General features: G+C 45.6%; 1 protein-coding gene and 1 long non-coding RNA gene across 5 annotated transcripts in view; both read left to right on the forward strand.

Annotated features, from left to right (window-relative positions):
- The window catches only part of GCNT2 (glucosaminyl (N-acetyl) transferase 2 (I blood group)), a 39,176-nt gene extending 27,927 nt beyond the window's left edge, over positions 1–11,249 (forward strand). For 3 of the 4 annotated variants that reach the window (XM_083623957.1, XM_083623958.1, XM_083623959.1), the window contains 2 exons: positions 8,608–8,700; positions 10,653–11,249. In XM_083623957.1, the coding sequence (XP_083480083.1) occupies positions 8,608–8,700; positions 10,653–10,843 (284 nt within the window). In that variant the 3' untranslated portion in view covers positions 10,844–11,249. Of the gene's footprint in view, positions 1–377; positions 2,142–8,607; positions 8,701–10,652 lie in introns of those variants that run through there. The other variant, XM_083623956.1, reaches the window with a different exon arrangement.
- Positions 1–12,327, forward strand: part of LOC310767306 — a 131,627-nt gene extending 119,300 nt beyond the window's left edge. Inside the window, exon 2 of the long non-coding RNA XR_014550861.1 lies at positions 12,163–12,327. This is a non-coding gene — a long non-coding RNA (uncharacterized lncRNA). The remainder of the gene's footprint in view (positions 1–12,162) is intronic.
- The last annotated feature ends 1,863 nt before the right edge of the window (positions 12,328–14,190 follow it).

Here is a 14,190-nt window from a genome sequence, read left to right on the forward strand (position 1 = left end):
AAACACCTGATGCATCTCACAACTGGTCCATGACTGTCATCTGTTAGTCTTCAAGGTGCCACAAGCCTCTTTTGAGGTATTCGTTTATATTCATGTAAACGTGGATATGAAGAACAGAGGTTATGGTGACTGAAGTATAAAAGATGTGTGGCGTAAACGGTGGAAGTCTTTTAAAACATTTTAATTAAGGCTGATATCTTGCAAGATGGAAATATATGCAAGTATAGATCTGAAACTGCTGTTTATGGTGAACACTTTTCTATTTTCTAAATTTCCATCTTTAATTTTTCTTTCTTCTTTTATTCTTTTATTCCTTTTTTCTTTCTTCGTTTATTCTTTTCCCCCCTCCCCCTTTCTTTCTGAATATTGCTTTATAGATGTATAAATAACTATGTTTATGTGTATATGTATGAAATTTGTTTCGTATTTCTTTTCTTATTTGATATTCTTTTTTTGTATTCAATAAAATTTACAATAATTTTAAAAAATTAAAATTTTTAAAAAATTTATTCGTGTAAACGTGGCTTGCTCAATGGAATGAAGACCCTGGGTTGCTGTTCAGCTCTTTGTTTCCCAATATGTTCGCCTTGGCTTGCAGGCCGCCTTCTCCCTCCTTCACCCTGAGGGTTTCCCTTTCACATGCTAAGCGGGTCGGGCGCCCCAAACCTGCTCCACGCGCGCCCGGAGGATTCGGGCCCAAAACCGACAGGTGGGCGGGGAAGCCGCGGCGCCAGCAGCCAATCACACGGCCGGGAGCAAAGAAGAAGCCCGTTCCCCGAAGGCGGGGCCGAGCCGCCGAACCAAAGGGCTACCAAAGAAGAGCCGGCGAGGAGTCCGGCGAGGAGCGCGCGCAAAGGAGAGGCGGCACAGGCGAGGCTCTCGCGCCTCTGCGCTCTTGAGGGAACGCTCAGCCTGCTTCCATTGCGGCCGCTAGGAAGAGGCAGCCCGGCGTCTTGCTTAGCAACAGGCTGAGCGAACACAAAAGCCCTGCCTTGGCGACCTCGCTAGCCGTGGGCATGTGGGAAGAAGCCCCATGCAGCGCGGCGGCGCCCAGCTGAGGAGCCGCATGCCTCGCGCGCAGCAGGGCTGCAGCCGGCGGGAGCTCCTTCCTGAGGCGGTCGGCGGCGGGAAAGGCGCGCTGCGCCTGGCGGCTTTGGCGTCGCGCGCCACAATGCTGCCTCGCAGGCTCTCCTACCTTCTGGTAGCCCTGGCCCTCAGCAGCCTGACGGCGTTGCTGGTTTTCCTCCGCGGCCAGCCCGGCCCTCCGGGTCCCAAGGAGGAGGCCCGGCGGCCGCGGGGTCAACAGCCCCGGCAGCAGCCCCAGCCTCGGAGAGAAGGCGACTTCCTCCGCGGGGCTTGCGGCGCCCTGGCCGCTGAGGAGAAGGCGTTCGTGTGGGGCAACCACCTGCGCACGCCCTTCGGGCAGTCGCCCGGCTGCGCCGAGTACGTGGAGGGCAGCCACTACGTCACGCGAGCCCTCTCGGAGGAAGAGGTCGCCTTCCCGCTCGCCTACGTCATCACCCTCCACAAAGAGTTCGCCACGTTCGAAAGAGTCTTCCGCGCGCTTTACGCGCCCCAGAACGTGTACTGCATCCACGTGGACGAGAAGGTGTCGGGCGACTACAAGCAGAGCGTGGAGAGGCTGGTGGACTGCTTCCCCAACGCCTTCCTCGTCTCCAAAGCCGAGCCGGTCATTTACGCGGGGATCTCGCGTCTCCAGGCCGACCTGAACTGCATGAAGGACTTGCTGCGCTCCGAGGTCCGCTGGAAGTATGTGCTCAACATGTGCGGCCAAGACTTCCCGTTGAAAACCAATAGGGAAGTCGTCCGCCACCTGAAAAACTTCAAAGGGAAGAACATCACCCCCGGCATCCTCCCTCCTGAGCCGATCACCGTAAGGACCAAGTACGTTTACAAGGAGCACATAGACAGAGAGTCCTCTTACATGAAAAGGACTGGTACCCTCAAATCACCTGCGCCCCACAATCTGACAATTTACTTTGGCTCTGCCTACATTGCCCTCACCAGACCGTTTGTGGAGTTCCTTTTCCAGGACAAACGGGCCCTCGATTTGCTGGAATGGTCCAAGGACACCTACAGTCCGGATGAACATTACTGGGTGACGCTCAACAGGATACCAGGTACGTTAATGGCATCTGGCAGTTTCTGATTTGGGTGGTTTCTGGTCTCCCAAGGCACGTTTCCAGATGGAGCCTCTTTAGCGTGGGAAATAATTCACTGCATCTCTCAAAACTCCAACTGTGAGCTGTCCAAACCACAGAGCAAAACCCTGGACAGCTTTCCACCTTGCTTTTATTTTTCAAGGACACATTTCCCTCCTTTTCCAGTTCAACAATAAATCACATTGTTCCCAGTGGTGCAGGGAATAATTGCCTGGATACAGGCTCCGCTGTTAAGGGTTGATCACACAGGACACAAGTTATTGAGCTCTGTAATAATAACAGCGTATACCCAGCAGACTTTAGTGGAACTTAGTTCAAAGTCCTGCCCAGCTTGGCAGAAGCAGGATGAGAGGACAATGCTTCTTTCTTATAGATGGACAGATGTATCAGAAAGAAGGAAGTAGTGGAGTTTCCCAATAATCTTGTCCTGGGGCTATTTAATGTAATTTATTTGTGCGTGATCTGAAATTGAGGGTAAGCAGTGAGGTAGCCAGGATGAAAATTCAAGGAGGTAAAGCGCTCCAAAAGAATCTCACCAAATCTATGCCTGCAGGTGAGAAAAGGGAAAATGAAAGTGAATGTAAGCAGGTGTAAAATGATGCATATCTGGGGCAACCACACATACAGCTTTCCATATGCACTTATGGGATCTGAGCTGGCTGTGATTAACAGCACCACAGGTATGTCTGGAATGCCTGCCAGTGGCTGTTAACATGAAAACCAACAGTGCAGCGATATGCCTATCTATTTAGAAGTAAGCTTCATTGAGTTAGGTATTGCCACCTAAATGTTAGAGCCTCCATGCCTCTCAAAACCAGTTGCTGGGTAACTTACAATGGCGATGAGCTGATGCCTCCACATTTTACATTTTTGGGCTTCCCTGATGTATCTCCTTCAGAGGAAAGGTTAAACTTAGCAAGAGAAAACCATGAGTAAGGAGAGGGTGGCATGATAGAGATGTGTAAAATTATGCGGAATGTGGAGAAAGCAGATAAACTTATTTTCTCCATCTTTCATAATGCAATAACTTGGGTTGCATCAAATGAAGCTAAGAGTTGGAAGATTCAGGGCAGACAAAAAAACACTTTTTCCACACCAAACCAAATTAAAATATGTGATTTTACAATTGAAAAAGTGAATCTGTTCCTTTTGGCAATTGAAAACCTTAATTCCATGACAAGTTTGTAGCAAATGAATTGGCTGTGATGTTCCTAGCAACTGACAAAGCTCTATGAAACATTGCGTTAAGAGATGAAACTGAGAAATGATATAATGGTATATGTGCTTGATGGCAGGACCTCGGGCTCAGAACAGGCATGCAAACTTGGGACTCCAAACATGTTGATCATGGAAAAGATAAACAAATAAACCCAATATTGTGTTAGGCTTAACGTATTTTAACAACGTCAGAATATTTTCAATGTTGTCTCCCTTGGTTACCTCATGTGGTCAGAAGAATGTGTGCAGTATACATTCGTTATGGTCTTATGGTTTGTGATGCATTTCATTGCAGCAGCTGCAGTGATTTGGGGTGTCACACAGAATGTGAGGCACTCTCCCAAATCTTGCTTCAAAGGGAAACTCCACTCAGAGGCTTCCTAGCTTCATTTGCAGTGCCTGCCATGCCTCTATGCTGGCTTCATGCTGCATTCTCAGTAGAGTGTTATCTTTGGGTACTGAACCAGATAGTAAATTGCACTTTCATTTGACTTATAGAATTGTAGAGTTGGAAGGGATCACGAGGGTCCTCTAGTCCAAACCCCAGTAATATATACACTCCCCCCTCCCCACTTGTAGGTTATATAGTGAGTAAGCTTTAGACATAAAATGTGTCGTGAGATGCAACATGAAGATGCAAATGTGGCTTGGTCATTCCACCATTTTCTACAGACCCTCATTCCCGCCCCCGCCCCCCAATTCCCCCCCTTTTCTTATTTATTGAATCAGTCTTATTGTAGCCCACTTTCCCCCCCAGTTTTCGCTTTTCCTCTAAGAAAGATGCTTTCTTCCTCTGACAGCCTGCCACCTTTGCTCTTTTGGTTGGGTGCTACACAGTGGCCATACCAGCTCCCTGAAGGTATGGTAATAGCTAGTTAGTTGCCTCCTTAAACAAGCCCAGGCAGGTGAATTGGGCCTGTGGAGCAGGGTGCTTGCTATTATTGTCCATGCATCCTAGACACAGGAACATTTGGCACAGAGGGAATTCTCAGTGCCCTTGCCTTTTCTTCCTTTCAGATCTCTGGTTTCTCTTATTAATGTTGCTTCCCAAAAGAAAAGCAGAAGCTTTGTTCACCTCTGTGTGTGTGTGTGTGTGTGTGTGTGTGCAATTTGAATTCGCAAACTATTTTCCAAAGAAATATAATAGAACTTGAAAGAGGGGGACCCACCTCCAGTACATAAAGAACGTTATTAGATGGCAGTGTCTTAATGCATTTCTGATAACTCAAAGGGATATATCTGACTCGCCCACACTCATAGCTGACCTGATGAAATCTTAAGTAAATTGCATGTGATTTAAATCCATTCATTTTAGTGGGTCTACTCTGTGTATGTCTTGGATATAACTTAGTACAGGAGATTCCTGCAAAAGAAATACTGTATTTCGCCAAGAAACTTCTGTAGGTGCTCTGGCCAGCTGATGATCTTGGAACATAAGAACATAAGAACCTCTACTGGATCAGGACAATGGCCGAACTGGTTCTGTTCTTGTAGTGGTCAACTAAATGCTTGTGGGAAGTCTGCAGAACATGAGACTCCTAATCTCAGGGTCATGGGTTTGAGCCCTATCTTGGGCAAAAAAAATCCTGCATTGCAGGGGGTTGGGCGAGATGACCCACGTGGTCCCTTCCAACTCCGCAGCTCTATGATTCTATGATCAGCCAACCAATCCTTCTAGGAATGCCCATGATGAGCAGCCTGGTAAAGTAGCACAACCACCCTGGCTAAAGCACACAAGAGCTTTGATGTATCGCAACAGTACTTGCTACTTGTTGTGTAATTCATTTTCTAAGAGCCCAGCCCTGTTCTTCCCCGAGCTACTTTTCCTGACCTTAAAACCTCCCCTGAGGGCACTCCTTTGTTAGGAGCATTGCAAAGTGCTCATACTTGTCACCTGGGGTAAAGTAATGTTTCAGCTATCTTTCAAATTATACCCTTTGGCAAAAAAAGAAAAGAAAACCCACCTCCTTGGATCTTGTGAAAGCTACACTGGCTGGAAAGACAGGTCAGCCCTCTTGAGAGCTTCTGTTTCGCCCTTTCCATTGCTCCCAGCTATTTCACAACCTTCAAGAGTGAAACCTGAACAACAACAAAATGTCCAGATATTTACATGCCCTTTCATCCATTTCCTGGGGGGCAAATGAGCCAAAGAAAAGGAAGAAAGGATCTTAGGCATAACCTTGGGGTGGGGGGATCAAAGTGTTTGGATGCCAGAAGTGCATAAAAGATAGCATAAAATTGGTTTCACCATCATGAGATTTCCAAAGAAGCTGGCCTAAGGATTATAGTGGGGGGGGGGGCGTGTCCCAAGTAGTACTCACCTGAACCCCCCCCCAAAAAAAATTCAATTGGACTGCTGCTATTATTAGTTTATCTGCTGTGACTTTGATCCAAGATAAGGTTCCCATATTTTTCTTGGCCTCCAGCAGTTTCCTATACACAAACTCCAGAAAAAGCCTCATGAACAATAAATATACATACATGCGCACATCATTTTTTTGGATGCATTTCCATAGTTAAAACCATGCTCAAGGCAGCTTACAACATGGAAAAGAAACCAGAATTACAAAAGTTGAGAGAAACAATAAATAAAACACATCAAAAAGCACACAACCAAATTGAACAGTTCCAACATAAATCATAGTAAGATAGCCAAGAAGATGGTCTCTGGCCTCTTCAGCAGCCTTAGCGTTTGTAGCTGGAGTCAGTCAGGGCCCCTCCCTCCCAGACCAGGTGGGAAAAGGCCTGCAAGGCAGGGAGGCAAGGTCTTCCAGGACTCACAGCCAATGTGGAATCATCCAAAACAAGGCTTTGATCCTAAGCTAAGTTGACTGAAGGAAGTACGCAGAAGGAACATTTCTGTCCTTTCCTTCTGCCACTCTTTGCACCCACATTTGCCAAGGCTGTGCCAAAGTGACTGCTGCTTCCAGGCGACCTTCCATCAGCAAAGCAGACTTGAGGAATCTGTGGCCTTCCAGATCTTGGTTGCTGGACTCCAAACTTCCATCAGCTGCAGCACCCTGCAGGGCCAGTGATTGGGGATGATGAGAGTTGCAACCCAGCGACATCTGGGAGGCCACAGGCTCCCCAGCCTAGCATTAAACCCAGTGCGGTGGGGTGACTTGCTGGAGACACTCTGCTCAGGGGCCCTTCATGCAGCTTTGCATGCAACTATCAACCTAGCAGGTTGATAGACCAGCTAATAACCTGGGATTCTTCTTTTTTATCCCTCTTGCTTGAAAACTGGCCCCACAATGCCAGTCTTCCAAACTCAGTAGGCTATTCCTCTTCCATTGACTGTGGCGATTAATGCTACAAGCACCATAATGCCACCAGTTAAGGTTTGTTGTAGGGATTTGTTGCCCCCAAGAACCTTGGAGTTACTTACCATTTTTAATGAGATTCAGTTTCATTGGGTGATTCAGAATATCATCTAAGAATCAGTTCTATATTTGGAAGCTTAGCTGCTAAGCAGTGTCCTTGCAATACGCTGGGAATTGTTATTGTGATCAGCTGACACTGAGAATCAGGAAAGAAGCCCATCTGCTTCTACCATAGGAAGGAAGTGGAAATATGGAGTTGAGAGTAAGTGACATTTATTGAACATAGTTTGCTGTTGCAGGTTTGTTGCAGAATGTTGTGCGTTGATGCTACTGTTGCGTTGTAAATAATCTTATGCATACTGTGTCTACTGTTACATTAGTGCTTTCCCTCTAACCCAGAGATGGACAAATAAGCAGATCAGAATCTGCTGGTAGATGTTTGTGCGTAGTAGATAGCCACGGATTTCTGACTCCCAGTTGCTTAACAACAGGAAGTAAAATGTGCAAGTTAAAAAACAAAACTCTCTGGGAGGAATTCAACATCATTATATGGCTAGCAGTGCATTTAGGGCAGAGTGACCGGTTCCCCTGCACTGGGCGCCAAGCCTAGGGGGTGCTGCAGGACATTGCAACTATAACATAGCGAATTGAGCAGAACAGAAGATGAGAAGTGGGGGGTGCTGGATTTTGGGCCCACACAGAGCACTGCTGAAATCTGAAAGATCAAAATCTGCCTCTGCTATGGCCATTGTTCCACCAGTGCAAACATTTCATTTTGCCAGGTGGAAGGGTCCCCCATCTCTTGTCTCCCCCTTGCACTGTTTTTTTTAGGGCGGTTCTCCCACCAACCTACTGAACCAATTTTGGGGGCACAAGGACAGGGGTAAGCAGCTCTGCGTTACTAGAAGTCCTTGTGTGGGTTTCTGTTAGCAAGACTCATTTGCTGAATCTTTCCCTCTGTGTTGTTCACCTATAACAGGCTTCCTCAACCTTGGCCCTCCAGATGTTTTGAGACTACAATTCCCATCATCCCTGACCACTGGTCCTGCTAGCTAGGGATCATGGGAGTTGTAGGCCAAAACCATCTGGAGGGCCGAAGTTGAGGAAGCCTGACCTATAACATATTCATATTCATTGGTTCCCTTTTACCATATCTTAGTGCAACCCTGTGGGGTAGTTTTAGAGGTTTGTGCTTAGAATCCTTAATCTGCAGTAACTCAATACATATATACACCTGGAGAATTTGGGCTACAGTAGGTAAGGCTCCCATGCTCCAAAAGCACCGTTTTGCATTGTTCTGCAGCTGCTATTTTGCACCGGCTCTGATTGGTGGACCTTTGGGCCGTAGTAAAAATTAAGTAGATGCCACAAATTTCACCTTTGCTGTACTCCATTCATGCCTGTGTGCAGTGCAACCAGTTCTGTTGACTCTCAGCATTTCTTCCAAAAGTTGGCATTGGGTCCAAGAACACAAACATTCCTCATGGCATTTGCAGGACGTATCATAAGCAGCACATGCAGACTGACCGGAGATAATATTTCCTCCAGGCTCGTTCTTGTGCATGGACATTCGACTTTGTTTTACTGCAGGGTTCACAGGTTGACAGGAAAACCATACCTCCCTTTGTGATGCAGGAACTATTTGTACAGCTGGAGATTTTGGAAATAACTTTTAGAGATCAGGATATGTGTGTTGTTTTTAACACAAGCTGGCTGGGGCAAAAGCCAGAGGCTTCCAAATAGAAACCTTTTCCTTTGAGGAAACTGAGATGAATGAGGATCTCCAACAGGGTGGCACAACAGTGTTCACTTCTTCAAGAGCGAATCACCTCATTTTAAGAATAAGACTTATCTTTCTCTTGTGTCCTCTCTTCAACAAACAGGTGTCCCCGGCTCCATGCCAGATGGTAGATGGGAAGGTGACCTGAGAGCTGTCAAGTGGAGCAATGATGAAACTAAACATGGAGGATGTCACGGTAAAGAGCATGTGGTTTTGGCGTTTTGTTTCAGTCAACCGCGGGAAGCTTGATTCTCCCCACTGATTTTTTGCAAAACCATTGTTAACATCCATAAAGTTGGAAAGATAAAGATCCAGTTAGTAAGGTGATAGGGTAAAATGGGACTTTGTTTTAAGTAGACCTACATAAGACCGCTCGGCTGTCTCACGTACACAAGCACACCCTTGCTCAGTTGACTATATCTGGGAATAAATCCGTAGGAGATGGGACTGCAAAGAAAAAGAAAAGGAGAAGAAAAATCAGATGCACAGAGGTGGGGGAAAGGGAAGAGTAGGAGGCAGAAAGAGTGGCATATTGAGAGGAAGGAAGGAAGGAGTAAAGCATAGGAGCAAGAAACAGGAGGAAAACAAAGATGTAATGAGCAGAAAACTATTGACAAAATAGAAAAGAAAAGAAGAGGAGCTAGAAAAAAAATAGAAGGGAAGGCACACAAAACAATGGTTTTGAACTGCAGCCATAGTGCTTATTGAACAGGCTTAGAGGAAATGACAACAAGGAGGGTGCAGCAGCCAGAATTTTCCTGGAAAGGGAACTGCCTGCTACTCCCTTCCCTCAGTAGTGGTGCATTGTCATTTTGCGCAGCCGCTAGAGATGGAGCCACCAGCCAGCGTGGAGGGAAGGGGGCTGCTTGGGGACAGGGATCCAGGGTGTGGTCGTTCCACCCCTCCTGAACGTAACACCTGAAGCAAACTGCCTCCCTTTGATTCCAGACAGGGCAGTCTCCTATTTCTGCTTCCTTTCTTTATTCCTCTTTTGTTTATTTCTCTGTAGCTCTGTGTACTTTGCTCATCCAGCCATGTAGCACTCATCTCCTTGAATCTGAAAGGAAAACAAAGACGGGAATGTGGTTTTGCTACACAGTAGAGATTTCCCTCTTGCAACACAGCTCTCGTTACTATGTGGTCACATTAAATGTTTCCATTGGTGATACACTGAGAATGCTCCACTAGCACCCCCCCTTTTTTAGTAATATGTTAAAATGCCTGGAAATCACATAAAATATTTACACACATAGAATCATACAATAATAGAATTACAATTACACACACAGAATCATAGAACTGTAGAGTTGGAAAGGACCCCGAGGGTCATCTATCTCAACCCCCTACAATGCAGGAATCTCAACTAAATCATACATGGCTGATGACCACCCAGCCTCTGCTTAAAAACATTAAAGGAAGGAGAGTCCACCACCTGGGATTCTGTTTCACTGTCAAACAACTCTTACTGTCAGAAAGTTCTTCCTGATACAGTGGTACCTCGGGTAAAGAACTTAATTCATTCCGGAGGTCTGTTCTTAACCTGAAACTGTTCTTAATCTGAAGCACCACTTTAGCTAATAGGGCCTGCTGCTGCTGCCGCACTGCCAGAACACAATTTCTGTTCTCATCCTGAAGCTAAGTTCATAACCCGAGGTACTATTTCTGCGTTAGCGGAGTCTGTAACCTGAAGCGTATATAACCCGAGGTACCACTGTATTTAGTTGGAATTTCCTTCCTTGTAACTTGAAGCCATCGGTTCGGGTCCTAGCCTCCAGACGATGAGAAAACAAGCTTGCTCCATCTTTCATGTGACATGATGATACTTTAGATACTGAAGATGGCTATCATATCTCCTTTCAGTCTCCTCTTTTCCAGGCTAAACAAATCCAACTCCCTCAACCTTTCCTCATAAGGCTTGGTTTCCACACCCTTAATCATCTTGGTTGCCCTCCTCTGCACACATTGCAGCCTGTCAATATCCTCCTTAAATTGTGGCAGCCAGAAATGGACACAGTATTCTAGGAGTGGTCTGACCAACTTAAGGCCTTGGGCACAGGCATGCATTCCAGGTCCTTCCTGTCTTGTCCACAAAAAAAGAAGAAAAGTTTTTGTGTGTGATTTTTTCTCTCTCCCCCTATTCCTTGGCAGGTCGTTATGTCAGAGCCATTTGTATCTATGGAACTGGTGATCTGAAGTGGCTGCTGAAATCCAAAAGCCTTTTTGCTAACAAGTTTGAACTGGAAACATACCCACCAACCGTGGAATGCCTGGAGTTGAGTGTTAGGGAGAGAACACTCAATCAGAGTGAGATACCGGTGGAACCAAGTTGGTACCTATAGGAAAAGATACCTTTTAAGTTTGTGAACAGAAACAATCATGGAAAGCCAGCATTTTGGATGGACCATTCATCGCACCTTGAAGCTGTGCTTCTTCAGGATACTCAATACGAGCCGTTTTTATAACACTTTAAATACCTTTGCACTAAGGCTGAAACAAGATTTCAGGGCAATCAATATATTAGCTGAACTTCCTTGATATTTTAAAGATTTTGGAACAGGGTTATTCGCCCTGTCCAGAAAAAAACACTCAGGTATTATTTATTAATACTTTGGGAATGGTTTATATTAACCAAGAGAAAGACAGTGACTTCAGATTTCAAGCTGGTCATGTTAGAGCTTGCCCTTTGTTACAGTCAGGTCTCGCTAAGTGATGGTACAGGTCAGTGGATTAAAATTGACTACATCTCTTCAGCTTCAGCTTTCAACTCGTTAGCTGGGCAACTTGTGCCAGCTTCTGCTGTCCTACATACAAGCATTGTACTTGATACTGAATTGACCTCTGCCAGCAATTTAAAAACCTGGTTCCTGGACCTCCAGGGTTCTCTCAGTAGAGGAGAACCCCACACCCAACCCCACAAATGTTAACTGAGTTTTATCTCCCCTCTTTAGCCCAGGAAGTATTGCATGTATGGCAGGGTAGTGTGGGAAGTCTGAATCACAGCCCCAGAGGGTTAAGTAGGAGAGTGAAATAGAAACTTGGAGATGGGAGGGGAAATGTTTCTATTGGACCAGTTGCCTGTTTACACTTGCTACATTTGGCTTGACTGTTAATTGATCCCAGAAATAAAAAAGAAAGGGGCTACCAGTGGTGCCCAGGACCTAGTTCATTAGGCCCAACTCTCTTTGTGGCGAGGAACTGTTGCTTGGGAGAAACGAGACTGCTTTATTCAGAGGAAATGAGCCTAAGCACCATTGCACACATTCTGATAAAGTTAAGCCAGAGCTGTATCTAGCCAGGTTTTTTTTTGTCCCAGGTGAAGCCTCCAGGGGGCACCATTGAGAATCCCAGCCTGTGTATGTGTGTACACAAATGCGCATGTGGGGGGGTTGCAAACTGGGTCTTTGACTGGGTGAAATCAAGTCTAGTTTCACCTCTGGTTAAGCAGGAGTCATTTCCACTTCTGAAAACATATCTGCCCACAATCTAAATCTCCCAACTTCTGGGATTTAGAGAGAGGACAGAAAAGGTGATTAAGAAGTGCTTAAAAGCATTGGGGAGAAAGCTAAATAGCCCAGAGACATTTCTCTCTCCAGATGTTAAGATTATAAAGTGGTTATACACAAACACACACACACACACACACACTTTTTTGTGCAAGATTCCAACCTTCTCCCCATATATATGCAGAATGGGGTGGAGGTTGGAATCTTTCACAAAAGGTTTTATCCAGTCCAATGTCCACCAGCTCTTCTGAATGCATGAAAATGGTGTGTTAAAATTTGGGGTTGATGGATTCGTTAATAAAATACCCACTTTGAAAACAGCCCTTCAACTTGTGATGCAATTTTAGTTAAGCTCTTTCTGTGAAACACATTGTTGTTGTTGTTGTTTAGTCGTTTAGTTGTGTCCGACTCTTTGTGACCCCATGGACCAGAGCACGCCAGGCACTCCTGTCTTCCACTGCCTCCCACAGTTTGGTCAAACTCATGCTGGTAGCTTCAAGAACACTATCCAACCATCTCATCCTCTGTCGTCCCCTTCTCCTTGTGCCCTCCATCTTTCCCAACATCAGGGTCTTTTCCAGGGAGTCTTCTCTTCTCATGAGGTGGCCAAAGTATTGGAGCCTCAGCTTCACACATAACCTGTCTCAAATATTGTTCATTTACTGCTGCATTTTTAACTGAATCGTATGTTTTCCTACTAAGGAAGCACATTTGCACATACCAAGCATTGGAGGCTACTCACTGTAAAAAAATAATAATAATAAAGTTGATTGGTTTCTTGTTAATTTTTAAAAGCAACCCTCACCAAACCGACCACAAGTTGCAGGTATTATTCAGTGTCTCCATGCTATGAAAAGTTTCACCTGCTAATTTCTACCAAATTGCTTTAAATTGCAAAGACCACTGTATGAATTGGTGACAGAAGCTTGGGCCAGCTGTAGCAACAAATTTCAGGACAAGGAATTCACCATTTGGATGGTATCGACCATGCCATAGGTTACAAACAGAAAGTGTGTGGATGCTAGAAAATCCAAAGGTTCTAATCTTCTGATTATTTTGAATATTTTAAAAACAGAACACGAGGTAGGATGGGTTGTCAACACTTTGGGGACAAAGGGCATATTTGGAATGCTGAGAGAGTGCTGCTGTGGGCGCCAGTCACAAAATGGCTACCATGGAGGTTACGATCCTCAGAGGAAGGGCCGTATAAAAATTTAACAAACATATAATAATAATAATTTATTATTTATACCCTGCCCATCTGGCTGAGTTTCCCCAGCCACTCTGGGCAGCTTCCAATCAAGTGTTAAAAACAATACAGCATTAAATATTAAAAACTTCCCTAAACAGGGCTGCCTTCAGATGTCTTCTAAACGTCAGATAGTTGTTTATTTCCTTGACATCTGAAGGGAGGGCGTTCCACAGGGCAGGCGCCACTACCGAGAAGGCCCTTGGCCTGGTTCCCTGTAACTTGGCTTCTCGCAATGAGGGAACCGCCAGAAGGCCCTCGGCACTGGATCAAACAAACAAATAGCAGACCGGGCTGTTTGCTAAGTGCTGCATATCAGGAATGTTGGGTGTATACATTGTGGAATCTCAGTCATAGAAAGCAGCCATTTAGCAGAGTTGTCTTTACTAGGTTATCACCAACATACACACGAGGTTACCAGTGCATAGACAAACAGTAGTTAGGCAATCTGTCAAGACAGGGATGCAGCTGGGCCACTAGATGAAGCTGGTGGCCACTGAGGCCACCTGAGCCTCAAGCAAAGGTTCCAGAAGTAGTCCCAAGCTATGTGCCTGCTCCTTCAGAGGGAGCATAACCCCATCAGGAGCAGTTGTTACAAGTAGTCATCTCTCTCTGAGCCCAGAGAGGGTTCTTTGCTTCAAAGTCCTTGCTCTGTTAGTCCACAGCCAAGTCCTTAGTTCATTGGCTTGCAAAGCTCTGCAACAGATAAGAGGTTTCGAATTCTGAAGTCTGGCAATGTCCCAACTTCTTCCTCAGATGATCTCTTCGAAAAATCCGAACTTGAATCCACAACCCCAACAGAAAGCCTTCAACAATTCATGCAATCTCCTCCCACAACCCACAAAGTATGTTGCCCTTGTATACATGAAGTTACTTGCCAAATCTGCCCAATAACACACATAAAGAGAGTTGCGAGGTGCCTGCAGGTGCTTTA

This window comes from Podarcis filfolensis, assembly GCF_964270895.1.
Source record: "Podarcis filfolensis genome assembly, chromosome: 7".
Classification (NCBI taxonomy): Eukaryota; Metazoa; Chordata; class Lepidosauria; order Squamata; family Lacertidae; genus Podarcis; species Podarcis filfolensis.